The sequence below is a fragment of the Stegostoma tigrinum genome, chromosome 20, assembly GCF_030684315.1.
Source record: "Stegostoma tigrinum isolate sSteTig4 chromosome 20, sSteTig4.hap1, whole genome shotgun sequence".
Classification (NCBI taxonomy): Eukaryota; Metazoa; Chordata; class Chondrichthyes; order Orectolobiformes; family Stegostomatidae; genus Stegostoma; species Stegostoma tigrinum.
The window spans coordinates 30,896,265-30,914,151 of NC_081373.1; the positions used below are offsets into that span (position 1 = coordinate 30,896,265).

The window sequence follows — 17,887 nt, forward strand, 5'->3', positions numbered from 1 at the left end:
AAATGTCTTTTAAGAGCCAGTAAGTAAACAATAGCCAGAAAAGATAATAGAATTGAAAGCAGCAGATTGTGGGAGAGCTGATAAAAACCTGAGATTTGGGAAAGCGTTCCAAAGATTGTGACACAGTTGCAACATCCAACGAGTCAAACATCTAGCACTATCTCCGACCAGTGGTTATCAACCTGAATGTGAGAATTTAAACCTTGTGCTTTGCATCAATGTTAATTTAGCATCCAGTATCAAATTCCAACTGCATGTCAGCTGTGGCTTAATTGGAAGAACAACTGCTTCTGAACTGCAGGGCCAGTTTGTGGAACTCCACGGCCAGCATTCCAACACAGGACAGAAGGAATCTTTTACTTGTGATGTTAAACTGATGCTCTCTGCCTGTTTGGGTGGATGTTGTAGGCAACAAAATCAATAGCACACTATTTGCTTTGGATTACCAATTTATTATGTCACAGAAGGAGGAAACTTTTCCATCAAACTGATGCCAGTTCTCTGCAAAACAATCTAGTCAGTCCTGTTTCTCCACTCCATGCCTGTAGCCCTGAAAGTTAATATTTTTCCTATCTAATTTTTGTTAGAAATCACTGACTATCTTTGCTTCCACTGCCCACATACAGAACTAGTTTCAGTTGGTGTATAAAAGAAGTCTTTCTTAAATTTCCCTGCAAGTCTTGACAAAAACTTTAAATCCGTGTCCACTCATCCTTGTAGCATCACTGGGAACAACTTTTCTTTCTGTATTCTAAAACTGTCACAATCTTCTACGTCTCCTATAAACTCCACTCATTTGCCTATGCTTTGATAAAAATAATGAGCTTTTCCAGTCTAATAAAACTTCTCATCCTTGGAACTGTACTTGTAAATCTCTTTCACCCTCTAAGATGTTGAAATCTTTCCAAAAGTGTGGTAGTTACAACTGGATGCAATTTGTTTTTGTGGGCAAACTAGAGCTTTATAATGGTTCAACAGACCTTGACTGCTTTTGTACTTAATTTGTGAAGCCCACGATGCCATTTGCTTTGCAAACCAATCTGTCAATTTGTCCTACCACCTCCAAAGATCTATGCATCCAGATCCATCGTTTACTTTATCCAGACGCATGGTGTTGAATACTTGTATTAAAAATATCTCAATATTTTCTTCTCCAGTCTTAATTTTGCAAATTTATCCACATAATTGAGTTTTCTTATCCTTGAAGCAATTAATATTCTCTGAACTCCTCGTAATGCCTGCACATACTTCCGGAAGCATCATGTCCAAAACTGTGCGCGATACTATAGTTGAAGCCAGCTTAGTGTTCTGTGCAAATTTAATTCGCTTCCTTGCTTTTGTGCGCGATGTCTCTATTAATAAAACCTATGATGCTGTATAAAGATAACCAGGTGTAGAGCTGGATGAATACAGAGCAGGCTAAGCAGCACAAGAGGAGCAGGACGACGTTTCGGGTCTGGACCCTTCTTCAGTTCCTACTATCTGTGATGCTGTATACTTTCTTAACCGATCCCCTCACCATATTCTGCGACCTTCAATGATTTATGTACATATGTACTCAGGTTACTTAGTTCGGTAGCTCTTTGAGAACTGCATCTTTATTTGATCATATCTCCGCCTAGTCACTACCAAAATAAATAGCGTGAGTTATAAGTTCAGCGAGTTTAAGTCGTACAAGGGTTGTGAATCCGACTCTGGCGCCGCGCACAGAAGCTCTGATCAGCTGAGTTGCATTCCGTCCGAGATAGTGGGTGATGTAATCGTCGGCCAATCAAAAAACACAGCAGTGTTGAGTTACGTGACGTGAAATCGCCTCGCCTCCAACGTTCGGTTGACGTGATGACGTTACAGCCCGGTTACCCGGGGTGACGTCGGTTCCAAAACATCACGGATGTCTGCTACGATTGGTCCGACGCCTGAGCCCGAGCGGCGGCCAATGAGGGGAGCGAGCGGGCGCGAGTTGCGGAGTGACGTTTTAAATATCCCAGCAAACTTTGTCCGATGTTGTCTTTGCCGTCGCCATTAGAGTCGAACGGAGGAGCCTGAGAAAAGGAAGGAAAAAAAAATGTCATAAGAACAAAAAGGAAGAGGAGGCTTGGGGAGGAGGGGGGGGGGGGTGGGAGAAGGGTAGAAGCTGGAGGTCGCTAGTCGGACGGGGGTGAGGTGCGACGGGAGTGAGTCGGGGCGGAGGGGGTGGGATTTCTTTTTATTTGACCCGGCCACCATGTAAGGGAAAGAGCGGCGGGGGCTGCGGGGGAGGGGTGGGGAGGGGGGGAAAGTAGAGAGAAGTGAGATCGTCTGGAACGGCGGCGGTGGAGGAGAAGGTCTGTTTGTTGTATGCAGTCCCTCTGACACTGAATGTAAATGAAAGAGATGGGGTACCGACGGCGGCGGTGGAATGGAGGTGCAGCCCCAGCGCAGCTGAATGTCAGGCCAGTGCCTGAGATCTGGAATTAGGTAACTGTTGGTCGTCAGTCACACAGAAAAAAGCACCGCAGCTCTTTTCCGCGCTCTTTAGTTATTCTGCCCGGAGTGGCAGAGAAGCATTCTTGTCCGCAGCCCAGCGTGGATCGGTGCAGGTCCGCTCCTTTGGAAGTTAGTGTTAAGACAAATCTGCATGCTCCTTTAACAGCAGCTCTGTTGACGTGTTGTGTAGTCTTGGGTTCAGCCCAACCACCCGATTAGGTAAAGGTGCACGTAGGCTTTTCAGAAGTTTATCCCAAGCAGTTATGAAGCCGGTACATTGAAGTTCGGAGGTGGTGGGGCCACGAAAAGAGTCGATTGCCTCCTTTGTATTGTGCGTGAAGAAATCTAGTTTTCTCTTTACATCTTGTTCAGAACCTGAACTTTGATACTATTACAACAGGCTGGATATCTATTCGAACAAATAGTAGCTTTCTAAAGATAAAACTCATGTTCTGATGCAAGATGAGATTCGTACTGTATCTGTCTTGGCATAGCTTTCTGTTTTTCTGGGGTTCTGTTTCCAATTGCATTTTATCCGGACCCAGCGCTACGTTTGTGGAGCTTAGAGATCGAATGTTTGAAAACAGATCTCTACAAACAAGAAATCAAAGTACATTTCGTTATTATTGTTGAAACCCTTATTTTTATGGCCCAATCTCCATGACCAAAAAGTAAAGCATTTCGACGTGATTTTTGTAAGTTTTTTTTGTAACGTGGCTGCCATTCCATATCTATTAATGGAATCTTTCTTGAGTGCCGCTTGTTGACTCTCGTTTGTTTACAGTTGTAGTCCAATGGGAGATTTTTGTTCAAAATTGGTGGGTTGTTAAATAAATTAAAATCCTTTTTGAATATGAACCATAATTTATCAAATTTTTTTGCTTTCCCCATCATCATCATCATCATCATCATCATCATCATTAAATTCAGAATTGCAGTTCAGTTATTGCAGAGTGGCAGTTTTTATTTCAACACTGCATAATTCTGTTTTGAACGCTACATTCTCACATTGTACTTGTCAATAATTTGGATTTAGCAATAAGCAATTATTTTAGCCACATAATTTAGGGACTGTTTGACACTTAGCTTAGTCATCAACCGGAAGGCTCTAAGGCATTGAGGTTGTGTAGCCAGCAGGTGTAATTTTTTTTCTTGATAAAGGCTACAACTGTTAGCTCCTCTCTTCTCTCCCCCCCCCCCACTGATTAATATCTTGGATTAATTAGGTATATTCAGCTTCTTGCTAATAAATGAACTCTTGGCTCTGCTGTCTTAGAGTTTTGCTTTAATATTAGACTGTGAAGCATGTACTTCTCTTGTAGCATTAATTGTTGAACTTTTTACAGGGTTGTGTAGTGATGAAGTGTAATGTTTTCAGCCATCAGGGATTTGTGAAGTGAAAACTGTACAGAATAGTGTGTTTATTTTTAGGTTTACATTATTATCGACGAAATTCAGCCTAATCAAAACATTTTGAATTTGGATGTTGAATTGTAAAGCCCCATACAAGAAGACTGATTTGAATATTCAGTAACGGGTGTGTGTATTTAGTGTGTTCTGTGCATAGTGATTATATTGGATTAAAAGTTTCGTTGTTGGATTGAATTTTTTTGATCAGGATATTACTACCTTTAATGACTTTCTTTTGTTAATAGAGTGGTGAGAATTATAGTTATCTTTCTTATCCCTAGCCCGGAAAGTGAAGTGAACAATCTGTGAAACTGTACTTTTCTCTAACAATAGCCACAAATACAGCATCGATTTGGCTAACAATGTCTGAAAGATTTACTCTTGCATGCTAAGTTTTGAATGAATTTTATCAGAGTTGTGGCCTGCTTAGTCATGTCATACCTGGTTGGTTAGTACCACCTATAAAAAGTTTGGTGGAAAATTGCTGACACAACTAAGGCAGGAGTAAAGTTTGTTTGGAGGTAAATTTTGTAATTTTGTAAAATCTTGCAAAACTGTATTAAATCAAGTGCATTGTAACTGCTTTCTTTAAAAGGAAGGATTTTGTAAGCATACAACCAGTGATTCTGTAGTTTTATGGAATAGCTTTAGTTAATGTAGACCAGAGTTTTGGATTTTATGGGATTCCAAAAAAAAATTAGTTTATAATAGTTTATGCTGAGTTTTGAAATACATAAATATGTCTACAAATTTTATTTCTTCTGCCAAATGCCTTTGTGTACTTGGAGTGGATCTCCGCTGTTTCCATTTGGTTTTGTTGATTGTCTCAAATATACTGCAGTTATTAGATGACAGCAGAGCTAGCAAGTACATCCGTCATACTTGCTACTGTGTTTAATTTATATCTATTTGAAAATTAACTTCTTTGAAACAAAAAGTCGTCATATGAAGATGTCAATGTTCATGGGAAGTAGGAAGTTCAGTTATTTTGAGTGATCAAAATTTGGGAGTGCAGTCAAATTTTTCTTCTAGACTGAGGATGCAAGGTTATTTATCAAATTTGCTGCAGATTCCAAAATTTAAGGAGTAGCAATACTATTGTAGTTGCAGAATGAGAGGAAACCTGATGATTTAGAATATTGTACGAATTCCAAAGCACTAAACAAAAGTTAATGAACATCTCTCAATGCACTGAGATCTACTATAAAATGACGTGCTAAAGCACGTATAATATGGATGTGTGTTGAGCCCCACATTTTTTATGAGTAGAATTTGTCTAGTGTGATATTAAAACGTGTTAAGATAGGAAAGTTACTAACACACTTGAAGTTGGGACCCCACTATAACATTGTTCCTGTGTGTAAGCTATTAACCTGGGCCACTGTCCTTTTTGGAACAGTAATTTGCTAGATATTCTGTTTTGTAGTTTTACTCAAGTGTACAGGTCCTTTGATTTCCACTACTGTGTGCTTTAATTATCTGTTAGAATTTTTAAAAAAGTGGAGAATACCATATACACTTGTAACAAATGTCTATCTTTTTATAATTCAGGTATATGACTCCATTTCTGTGGTACTCTGGTGACCTCCATTTACAGACCATTTCTTAAGTAATGGTCATGATCAGCAATGGGCTTCTTGAAAGGGTAGCAGAAGCAGAATTTAATTAACTTTCAGAAAAGGATTATATGCTTAAATCAAAGGGCAGGAATGTTGCTTAGACAAGGGGAAAAGAGGAGAGGGAGTAATTGGATAGCCCTTTGGAGCTGGCAAGGGTGCGTGGCTGAACGACTTCCCTCTGTGCAGTATGATTCCATGATTATTTACTTGGTTGGCCCTGGTAAATGAGCAGCAGTCAACCATAAACTGATGGTAGTTCTTGAAAATGTTGGACTTTCTCTTGGTTCTTCATTTTTAAATAGAAATTTTCCAGTTCTCTCTCTTTTTTAATTGTTCGTTCTCAGGATGTGGGCGTCAATGGAAAGGCTGGCATCTTCCCATCCCTAGTTGTCTTGAGAAGGTGGTTTTGAACCACCTCCTTGAACCGAGTGATGTTCTAGTCCATTTCAGCGGGCAGTTAAGAATTGGTATGGAACTGGAATCACTTATAGGCCAGACCAGGTAAGGTGAGCAAGGTTTCCTTCCCTCTGAGGGCATTAGTGAAACCTGTTGGGTTTTCATTGGCAATCCAAATAGCTTAACAGTCATTCTTTCTTTTAAACTCATAACCAGCCTGGGTAATATAACATACTTAATTTATTAAATACAGATGATTTATGTAAATTGTGCAAAAGAATGTTATATATACACTTATTCTTGACATTTGCATCCAATTAGCTTTTTTCTCATGGATGCGTGGTTTCCTTCTCATAAACTAGTGAGGGAATAAGCATAGATGAACTGATTCCACACTAATGGATTTTGTAATGAGTTCTGGAGTTGGTTTTCCAGAGTGCACAGAGTCTTAACTGTAGTGGTCACTATCTAGGATATCATTGTAAGGAGCGTTGCCTCTTTTGTGAGGATCTCACCAAAGAGCAATTTATTTCTTTCTGCTAAACAAATTACCAGTTTGTGATGTCAGATATATATTTTACTGTGCTGTGGTTACGCTGAATTGGTCCTAATTAATTTATACTTTGATATGGGAGTTAAATGCATATTTGCTTGGTGCAGTTGCGCACAGTTATAGCTGTAGATTTGTCCTAACCCATGAAAAGAGGACAAAAGTGAAACTGATTTAAGTCAGTTTATTCCACAATTTTTAAAATTTAATCCATGCATTTTTGTAGTTTTGATTCTGCTGTCCTGTATAGTAATTTTTAGATAATTTATGGTAGGAAATATTAAAAGCTGTCTTGGTTTGAATTGTGCATCCATAGTATGTAAGTTTAATTAATGAAACTTCCGTTCAGCTACTCTTGATAAACAGTTAGAGGGGGTCAAAAACAGAAGTCACTTGAAAAGCTCAGCCGGTCTGGCAGCATCTGCAAAGAAAAATCAGAGTTAACGTTTTGGGACCTGTGACCCTTCCTCAGATCTGTTCAGTTTTTGTTAAAAATAAGGTCTCTGAAGATTTCTTTTTGTAAACTACCTCCACCATAGTACAGGCTTGGGTTAATTTTGTTTCATATGATCATATTGATGTTTAAATAAGAAATATGTTTTGATATATTAAATTGAATTATTTCGTTTGGACCGAGGTTGGTAGGAATTATAAGCTGTAAAGTTGTCGGGGACTCAACAATATGTGGTGTTCCCTGATAAATACATCTTACGGAAAAGGTGTTATGTTTCTCACCCAATGTTTTACATAACGTAATTTAGGGAGACCTTTACAGTTCTTGCAGCCAGTAAATTTGGGTACCAAAATGGGTTTTAAGAGAAGTACTTCATACTTTTTCATTTTATTTTGCAGATTCCAATCCAGCTTTGAAAAGTGGTGTGAGCAACGATGACTGAAAATGGAATAAAGTGGGCCTGTGAATATTGCACGTATGAAAACTGGCCCTCTGCAATCAAATGTACTATGTGTCGTGCGCCAAGACCTACTGGCACTATAATTACTGAAGATCCAATCAGGGGCAGCTCGAGTGATTTGAATCAAGACTGGGATACCACAAATATAGAGGGTGGCAGCAGCCCTTTGATTTGTCCAGACTCTAGTGCTAGACCAAGGGTTAAATCATCCTACAATTCAGAAAGTACAAGCAAGTGGTCATGCCACATGTGTACTTATCTGAATTGGCCAAGAGCAATAAGATGCACTCAGTGTTTGTCCCAACGTCGGACTAGAAGTCCTACAGAATCCCCCCAGTCATCTGGTTGTATTTCAAGACCAGTTCAGGCTTCTCAGGATCCATGTGAAGAATATAATGACAGGAACAGGCTGAACACAAAAGCATTGCATTGGACGTGCACAGCTTGCACATACGAGAACTGTCCCAAGTCTCGAAAATGTGTAGTCTGTGACTATCCTAGACCTAATAATTTGGAAGCATTTGAATTTGCAGAGCCAGAGGAAGCTTCTTCACTGATAAATGAGCAGGACAGGGCTCGATGGAGGAGCAGTGTTGGTGGTGGCAATAGCCAAAGAAGATCTCCTCCTGTACCTAAACGTGAATCTGCGATGAAAATGGACTTTCAGAGGATTGAGCTGGCACCTGGGGCTGTAGGGAGTAAAGAAGAGTTGGAAGTGGACTTTAAAAGACTCAAACAAATAAAGAACAGAATGAAAAGATCAGATTGGCTGTTTCTCAACGCTTGTGTTGGTAGGTCTTAATTAAATTCTGTTTAATACCTTGTGTAGTTTTCCAATAAGTACGTAAACTATTCACAAATGAATAACACATACAGAATGTCAAGAGAACAGTGGAGAGAAATGAGAATGTGAATATATTACATTTATTTGAGATCTGATAAGTTGTCTGGTTTATAACAGTTTCAATGGATTTTTGCTGTGAATGCATCTTTTCTGCTGTCTGGCTCGTCCTCGTATTCTAAGTTATTAATATACTGGACTGTAATGGAATTGGGACATCCTTAGCACCTGTTTTCACAAACTTGTTTGGGGGGGGATAGTAGTGTGAATGTGGCTGAGTGCAAAGAATTCAGCTGTGAAGTGAAACAAGTGCAGCAACGAGGTTGTAAGAAGAGACTTGCAGTCAGCATAAGAATTATCAGTTGATATATGGGTGGATAAAAAGAGGACTGCAGTCAGTTTGTGATCACAAAGGTGATTTGGGCTTAGAGACAGTTTTTTGTGAAGGATGGGCTAGTTGAGAGATTAAAAGGGCTGTTTGTTGTTGTAGAGTAAGTATAAGAAAAGGTTGCTGTACTGAACCTAATTCACCAAGACTGGGTCAGGTATATTCAAGGATACCAAGAGAAGTAAGGATGCTAATTGTGGAGGAAATAGCCATTTTTTTTCAATTCTCCTTGAATACAGCAGTGATGTCAGAATACCTATGAATTGCCAATGTTACAACCTTGTTCAAAATTGAATGAATGGACCAACAACTACAGGCCAGTCATTTCTACCCCCATAATGGAAAAGCTTTTAGGAACAATAATGTTCAGACAAACATGGATTAGCTAAAGTAAAGTACTGAGGGTAGATTGTGTTTAAAATGATTTTAAATTGAAAATGTTTAAATTTAAAATGTTTAAATTGACTTCTTTGGCATAGGTATTGATGTGATGCACATGAACTTGTAAAAGGTGTTTAAGTGCCCTGTTATGTGCCACTTTAGCAAATAAAGGGGCTGGGACAGTGGCAGAATTGCCTTGGCTCCATGACAAGATGCAGTCATGTTCAGTGAATGCTTTTGGTTTGTTGGAATGGAAATAATGCACTTCTCCAGGTTTAGTGCTTTACCTGATCTAAAGATGACTTAGGCTTGGTGTATAGGATGAAAATCCAAAATTTGCAAGTGACACAATGTAGAAGCATTGCGCACTAAGGAAGATTATGCCTAAAAGTGGCTTAATTTGTACAATCACAGCAGGTTTTTAAATTTTTGAAAATAAACTTGACTACAGCAGGGCTGAATGCTTTCTAAAATAATTCAACAGCAAGTTTTGGCAACTTTACAGGTTGAACAGGTGCCATATAAAAGCCACCTGATTCATTGCCCTTCAGAGAAGAAATCTTGCCACTTCTCCGTTAATCTGCTGCACAGTGTAAGATTTTAATGCCTGATGTATTCTCCAAATGTTGGTAAATGACCCTTCCTTGTACTATGTGACTTGTTTGCAAATTTGATGCACTTGACCACACCATTCTCTTCACCCTGGCCGCCCCCTCCCATGTTTTCCAATTAGTTGGAACTGACCTCATTCTTTTATCTGCAACCACAAAATAAATTGTAACAGCTTCTCTTCCACTTTCTTGCCATAAACTAAATTATGTTGCCCTCCTTATGTTCTATCCCACTTCTCATTTATGTGCTGCCGATCTTGCGTATTTGGCGGATATCACCGATTAGTTTTCGCGCACAATTCTGCCTTTTGCTGTGCCTCCACTGTTGTTTGAAATAATTCAAGAGCCCAATATCCCGTCACGAAGTTGCTGTTTATTTACGCAGGATCAGTCCTTGATAATGGTGCCTTTGTATGAGGGAGCACTAGAGTGTCAGTATCTCTGACACTCAGCCTTTTAACATGTCAGCCAGGATCCCTGATAGGGGCTGTCAGCCTGGTCCAATCAGGGAACCCATACTTTAAGGTCCAGCTGGCTGATCTCATTACACTACTACATTGCTAGCTTATTTGATTGCTCTGTCAGTAGCCAGCACTGTTAGGTGAATAGTTTCTACCGAAATAATGTAAGGAAACTAAAGCCATTGCTTTTATTTCCTGCTTCAGACTCCATTTCCTGGCAACTAATTCCTTCCTCTTTTGAGAGAAAATTAGACTGTTTTCAATCTTTGAATGTAATAATTTAACTCTGAAATGAATTTCTAGCTGCATCAGTAAGATGGCTGAACTTTTTCATTACATCACTTCATATGCAGAAATCCTCTTTTCATATCTTGATTAAGAATCTATTTGGCTGTTCCAGTATCCTCCTGGTTGGCCTCCCGCATTGGATTTTCTTTTCCCCCAAACTTGCACAACAGTGTTTCAGACTTCATTTGTACGTTTGTGACAAACACTTTATCTATGATTCATCTGCTATGGACCTGGCTCGAAGTCAAGCAACATCTTTACTTTCAAAATGACTGCTTGACCTTCTGACTCCCTATTTCTGTAATCTCCTTCAGTGCCATGTGAGGTATTTGTACACCTCGAACAGTAGCCTCTTGAATGTACCTGATTAGTTGGTCTGCAGTTTGTGGCTATGGCTGCAGCAGTCTGACCTTCAGCTCTGGACCTCGTTTCCATCTCCTGCCTATTCATTCCACGTCCCAAAAACCAATAACATCCATCTTCCTTCAGTTCAGAAACTGAGTAACTGTAGTCCACCATTTACGGAGGTTCTCTCTGACATAACAAGCTGAGCCATCTAGAAAGACCAAGCTTAACAGTTATTTAAAATCGTGTGTTTGTCACTGTCACAAACCTTAATTCTGCTGTGCTTCAGTAAGAATGTTTTAAATACTTTCAGTGGCTCTGGGTCTTAGTTTTGATACTATTTATTTTAATCCCTAGTTGTTTTTAAGATGGTAGTGGTGAACCACCTTTAAACTACCACAATCTGCCATGTTGAAGTGCTGATGAGAATGGAGCTCCAGGATTGTCATCCAATGATTGTGGGCAGATGATAAGATTGAAGTCGCATAAATGTATGACTTAGAGAATAATTTTTTTTTGTTTCTGGATGTGGTCATCATGAGTTGAGACACTAGTTGTCAATCTGTCAGAGTTTCAAAGTAGGAAGTGAACTGCCTTCAGTATCAAGCATTTCACAAAAAAGACCTGCCTTTAGACAAGATCTTTAGTATAGTAAATGCCCCACTACACAAAGGGGATAGTCAGTTACTGAGCCATATAGCTGATGAGATCTAATGACTCAATAGCTTGCGTAAAGCAAGTGGTTAAGGAGAATCTTTAAAGGTGAAAACTATTTAGTGAAGGAGTAAGCACTTGGAGGAGAGGGTAATGATGTAAGATCATTTCTATTCTTTTTCTTCTGCAATGCAAAATTTTCTCTGTCAGTTCATAACTTATTACAATTACTGTCATCTGATCTGTTTGGAGCCCTCCAGTGCTTCAATGTCTCTTATTCAAGACCGGTTATCAAAATCTGTACGGAGAAATTTGAAAAGTGGCTCAGTTATTCTGGGTTCAAGTAACTTTAATTTGCTTGTAATCTGATGCCCTCTAGTACATCATAGTGTTAAGTGATGGCAAACTTGTTTATATGTACTGTTCAATAAATGTGTGCACGTTTTCTCCACTTATACCTTTTTAAAAAATCCGTTTGGTTTGTGTTTATTATATTGCACCAAATGTTAAATTTACATTTTTCACATTTACAGAAGTAGATTTCAAGTTTACTTTGTAATTTTCGTTTAGTATCAATCTGAGAGGACTTAAATTCAGACTAGTATATGTCAAAACTGTTGCCCAGATTTATGCATGAATTCAGCCCATCAATTCTTGAAGGCTTTTTTTGTGATAAGCCTTATATTGTGACAGTTTCTTACAAAAGAATCACATGGAAGAATTTTTCTGATGACCGATTGATAGAAAAACTAATTGCTGCCTCTGTTTACATTCTAGTTTATACTCATGTCCTAAACAAGATGGCTGAGGATTGAACTGTTTGTTTTTGCCATTGGGATGACCATTTAATTTTAAAACATACTTTGGGGTGATTTATTCTAATTCAACTTCACACTAGAAGGAAAATTGTTTCTGTTGGTTTTGCTTGCCTCAGTAAGACTGGAATGATTGTTGGTGCATTATTGTATAGAGTTCATTTTGATCAGATGTGCTTTGAGTACCACGAAGAGTCGAAAATATTAGTCCAAATTAACTTGAACAACTTTCTAAATTACAAGCCTCTGACCAGTACTAAAGCCTAACTTTTGATTGAGGTTCTCAAACATTGCTCTGAGTGAATTTTTTTTTCCAGAACTGGGATTTATATCAAACAACACTGTTTGGGCTGCGCATGGATTATCATGAAGATGCTTCATGTTACTATTTTGTGTGTTTTGAGTTTTAACGATTGAGTATTGTGCCTAGGTTGTCTTTTTCAAAAATTCAATGAAATGACATATTGGAACTTTTTTTAATGAGCTAAGCATTTTGTGAAAACCACATGGTTCCATGTAATTGCTAATCTGGATGTGAGTTTGCTCGCTGAGCTGGAAGGTTAGTTTTCAGACGTTTCGTCACCATTCTAGGTAACGTCATCAGTGAGCCTCCGACGAAGCGCTGGTGTTATGTCCTGCTTTCTATTTATCAGGTTAGGTTCCTTGGGTTGGTGATGTCATTTTCTGCTCACTGATGTTACCTGGAATGGTGACGAAACGTCTGTAAACTAACCTTCCAGCTCAGCGAGCAAACTCACATCCAGAACCTCAACCTGAGCTACAAATCTTCTCAAAACTCGCTAATTGCTAATCTTGATTGCTTAAGCTTTCCTCAAGGAAAATACATGCTGTTCATTGGCTGTTCTGTTAAAATAGTATTGTAAAGTTTTGGAGTTTGTTTGGATTTTCAACTGGAAAAGCCTTCCCAGTTTGTCTTGTTGAATCACTTTTTGTGAGATCAGGATGAAACCTGATTGTTCTTCTGTTAGTGTGACCGAAAGAACTTATCAATAGGGTACTTCCTGAGCAAACTGGGTCTGCCAGGGCACGAGAGGCAGCCTGAATGATTTGGTTATATGTTTAACGCACCAGATTGACAGACATCAAACTTTCTGCGCCTGATAATTTTTACCTTCGAGAATAGCCTCCATTGGCCAACAACCTCTTTTAAAAACTAATACTTTGCCGAAAGAAATCAGTTTATTTTTCTTCCCCCATCCCCACTTTCCATATAGCTGAACTGTTTGTGTGTGGGTTATTGCTGGGAAATATACTTACTTTCATGTTACAAATGTATTTGCCAATGCTGCATCTTCATTGTGTTTTGTTTTCATCATAATGCAGTTCTGGGTATATAAAAGAAACCTCGTTGATGGATCTTTTTCATTCTCAGTCTAATGTAGAAAAAGCATATCATTGGCTATATCTTGGTTTAAAGTTAGAGAGATCTACAGTATAGAAGAAGGCTCCTTTATCGAGCAACAACAAGTGCGAGAGATCACAGTGGGTCGGACAGTATCCATGGAAAGAGAGAAAGCAAGATAACATTTTGAGTCTAGATGGTTCTTATAATGTTGCGTAGATGAAGTGTTTCTTACTGCCAATCTTCTAATTTTTCATAGAATCCTTACAGTGTGGAAACAGGCCCTTCGGCTCAAGAAGTGCACACAGAACCTCAGCAAACCCCCCAGACCCATGTAATCTATATCTTCCCTTACTCGCAGCGGGAAGATAAAGGCAGGTGCTTTGTGCTTGCATGAGTGCTACAGGAAAGAAGCAGGGTGTTGAGGATTATTTCGGAGTTATTGAGAAATTCCTTTGTAGTGCTGAAGGTGTTTGAGGGTGATCACTTTGGAATTATTGTGCTTTAAGTGCCACAAATAGCAGAGGATAATCTACAGGTAGGGTTGTGCAAGAGGACAGGGAATGTAATTTTATCTTCAGGACAGAGACAAATGGATGAGGTCAGAAGTGCAGGAAACGTTGGCCACAGCCAAGGGTCTTGTCAACCATATTGGGGAAAACTCTCTTTTTCTTTGTTATCAACCTGTTCACAGATGTAATGACACACCCCTGTGCAGGTGGAACTTGAACCCAGGCCTCTGTGTTCAGGTAGGGACACTACAACAAACCCCTTTGGAGATCAGTCCTTAGCTGGAGAAGGAGGAAGACGTATATCTGAAGCTTGGGTGTGGAAATTCTATAATCAGAAGTCATGAGGCAGACTGAGGGCCTGGGAGTCCTTACGGAAGGTGAGTGTGAAGGTGCGCAGTTGATGTAGTTGTGCGAGTCAGTAAGATTAGCAGGACTCATTTGTTTTGGCTTCCATTTCTGAGGAGAGGCAGGTATATCAAAGAAGGCAAGAGAAAAGCAGATGAAGGTCAAAGTAGAAATTGGAGCCAAGGCTGGTAAATTTTCCAGCTTTGATTTAAAAGCAGGAAACTGCATTGATGCTCTGGAAAAAGAGGCAAGGTTGTGACCTATTCAGAATTGGGGAGAAAAAGAATATTCCATGTATCCCACAAAAATAGGCAAAGCTTGGACAAATAGGAATACCTGTTACTTTTAGCAAGTGAGTTGAAGGTGATGTTGTTCAATGCAAAATGAAATTTAGCCAAGTGGAAGATGCTGGATGTTAATGGAGAGAGTCCCATCCTGATGGGTATTGTGGAAGTAGGAAGATTGGATTCTATGGTTGAGAAAATGTTTAGGGCCAGGAAGTTGGAAACTGTTATTAGATCAGATTAGATTACCTACAGTGTGGAAACAGGCCCATCGGCCCAACAAGTCCACGCCGCCTGTTGGAACATCCCACCCAGACCCATCTCCTCCACCCCCCCCCCCCAAAAAAAAAATAACCTACACACCCCTGAACACTACGGGCAATTTAGCATGGCCAATCCACCTAGCCTGCATATCTTTGGACTGTGGGAGGAAACCGGAGCACCTGGAGGAAACCCACGCATACACGGGGAGAATGTGCAAACTCTGCACAGACAGTTACCTGAGGCTGGAATCGAACCCGAGTCCCTGGCGCTGTGAGGCTGCATTGCCAACCACTGAGCCACTGTGCTGCCGAAATGGAGGAAGTCGGAGTCATGGTTGTAGATAGGGAATGACTGGACAATTGACAGTTGAAATAGGAAGAAATCAGTTCAGTTCGAAGTTGAAATTAACAGCAGTGTTTATTTTGGTTGATTTTGGAGTTGGATTGGTAGAGGTTTGGGAGGAGAACATAAAAGCGGATTGTTCTGAGCTGGAGCACTGAGAGGGGTTTGAAATTGGAGGAAAGATCTCTAGAGGCAACAGATCCTTGACAGCCCTGGATGCAGTCGTTTGATGTTTGGGGCTCTGGCCCAGGGGAAGGTAGGATCAAATGTCTGAGATTTGGCACTCTGAGGCTTGTTTGCCAGTCAACAGAAGCACCCATGGCAGTAGGTTAAATAACAATATTGCGGTTGTACCTGAGAGAACAAGGCGTGGCAACCTCAGAGGGTGACCTACTGATAAGTGAGACGCAATAACAAGTGCAACTGCCAATTTGATTTTAAAAAGATCAAGAGGAAGCGGCTAGACGGAGGGGCCCAAGTGTAAGGAGAGTAGTAAAAGGTACTGAGTGTTATGTGCATCCTGTAGAAGTTGTAAGGAACTTGAAACAAATGGCACATCCTTCTTTCATGATTTTAACGGATGAATTTTATTGATCTATATACATCAGGTTACTGACTATACCATAAGACATTTCTTATTTCATCAATAGTTTCCATTTGGAATTGGAATGGAAAAAGCCATTCAGCCTATCATGGGGCAGCACAGTGGCCCAGTGGTTAGCACTGCTGCCTCACAGCACCAGAGACTTGGGTTTGATTCCACCCTTGGGCGACTGTATGTGTGGAGTTTGCACATTGTCCTTTTGTCTGTGGGTTTTCTCCGGGTGCTCCAGTTTCCTCTCAGTCCAAAGATGTGTAAGTTAGGTGGACTGGCCATACTGAATTGCTTGCAGTGTTCAGGGATGTGTAGATTAAGTGGGTTGTAGGAGGATGGGTCTGGGTGGGATGCTCTGAGAGTTGGTAAGGCTTGTTGGGCCAAAGGGCCTATTTCCAAACTGTAGGGATTCTACGATCTATTCTGTGAAGTCTGATGATTCCCTCATCCATGCATAAGTACTTTAATTCTGAATTCAAATCTAGGACTATGTGAATCTGAAACAAAACTTTTTAAGCCAAAAAGGTTTAAGCTCCCTCTTACCTTCCCACACCCCATATCTTGGAAAGAATTAGCAATGTTTTTTCAACAGAAAAATGATTTCTGGCATTGCAAGCGTCTGATTTATTAAGAGTTAATACTACTCAGTTGTACAGTTCAGTGAATTGCTGACAAGTTATATCAAACATCAACTTGCACTGATAAGTGGGTTTTATTCTTACAAACTTCCATGTTGAAATAAGATATCTCAAGGTTCACTGTTGCCAGGCAGGGAAAATCCTACTGCTTTCTGACAACATACTGACTTCGAACAGGTTTTGGTGGGACACTGTTTACTATGGTGAATTGAAGGTAAATAATAAGGATTTGAGAAATGTGTAACTTCTGCCAAACACATTAATGCTACCAAGTTGAAAATTTAATTTGTTAAGCTTATAGGTCAATAATTGTTAGTTGACAGCTACCATATTTTGTTACTAAGTCACGTAATATTATCAAAGCCCCAGTATGTACTTTTAATTTCAATTGATGGTAGCTGATGGGGCCCAATAAATTTGAAGTTGTGCCCCAGGAGGAACATTACAAATAATGTAGGGTTTTGTGTTAGTGGATTTCGTAGTATCCACATAATCGATAGTGCTTTGTATATGTAGTCTTGGTTATGTCCATGCGTTCTCTTCAGAATGTTCTGTTTACTCCAGTGTTCTCAATTTACATTAATGTAGCATGTGATTTGCCTAACTGCACAAAGGAATGTTGCATCCATGATGAGTTGAATAAGTTAGTATAGAATCCACTGTTTGAGGCATTCTGTGAAGCACAAAGTGTCTTTATGAATAATCGTGTAAACTTACAGTTTTGATACAAAATACTTAAGCCATGACTGCCTCTTTGCTAATTGCAAAATTCAAAAGTTGCCCCAGTTACTTAAATTGGTAGGTACATTTTGTTTTGTTCTGTTCTTCCTTTGATATTACATTGTCATGTTTACTGTTTACTTAGCAATTGTCTTCTATTTAAAAGTGATATTCTGTGTTCCTTTGTGCATTCACTTCTCTCAATACACTACTTCAGTTTAAAGGAAAATATAACATTTTCACAAGATGAACACAAAGATATAGTCAAAGTCATGTTACTATACTCCTTGGGAACTGTGTACTTCACAATTGAAAATTGATATGAACAACTTTACTGACCTTAGAATTAGATTTTATTGTCACCTGTACTCAAAGGAATGCATGAGTATGGTGAGAAGTGTACAAAATTGCCATTCTCTGGCACCATCTTGGGTACAAAGCCAGAATTTTCAGAAACGCATATTTAAGACAAGCAATACTATATGCTTGACCGGATTTAGACTTCAGCATTCTATGTGGTTACTCCCAGTTGCTTTTCAAATTTCTCCACTGAACAAACACAATGGTGGTCCATAAAACAATGCTACTTACGATTTGAATGGCAGAAATGACTAAGTCGCTGACTGTAAAAAGCTGAAGCATGAAAATGTCCCCTTTTTCATACCCTTCCGGATGTTGTCCCTTC

At 39.6% G+C, this 17,887-nt stretch overlaps 1 protein-coding gene across 6 annotated transcripts in view; it reads left to right on the forward strand.

The window, feature by feature from the left end:
- The first annotated feature begins 2,272 nt into the window (after positions 1-2,272).
- LOC125461841 (ubiquitin thioesterase ZRANB1) overlaps positions 2,273-17,887 on the forward strand; it is a 66,498-nt gene continuing 50,883 nt past the window's right edge. For 2 of the 6 annotated variants that reach the window (XM_048551112.2, XM_048551117.2), the window contains exons 1-2: positions 2,273-2,457; positions 7,294-8,146. In XM_048551112.2, coding sequence (XP_048407069.1) covers positions 7,330-8,146 — 817 coding nt within the window. In that variant the 5' untranslated portion in view covers positions 2,273-2,457; positions 7,294-7,329. Of the gene's footprint in view, positions 2,458-2,491; positions 2,596-2,627; positions 3,162-5,839; positions 6,002-7,293; positions 8,147-17,887 lie in introns of those variants that run through there. The other 4 variants (XM_048551114.2, XM_048551113.2, XM_048551116.2 and 1 more) reach the window with 4 other exon arrangements.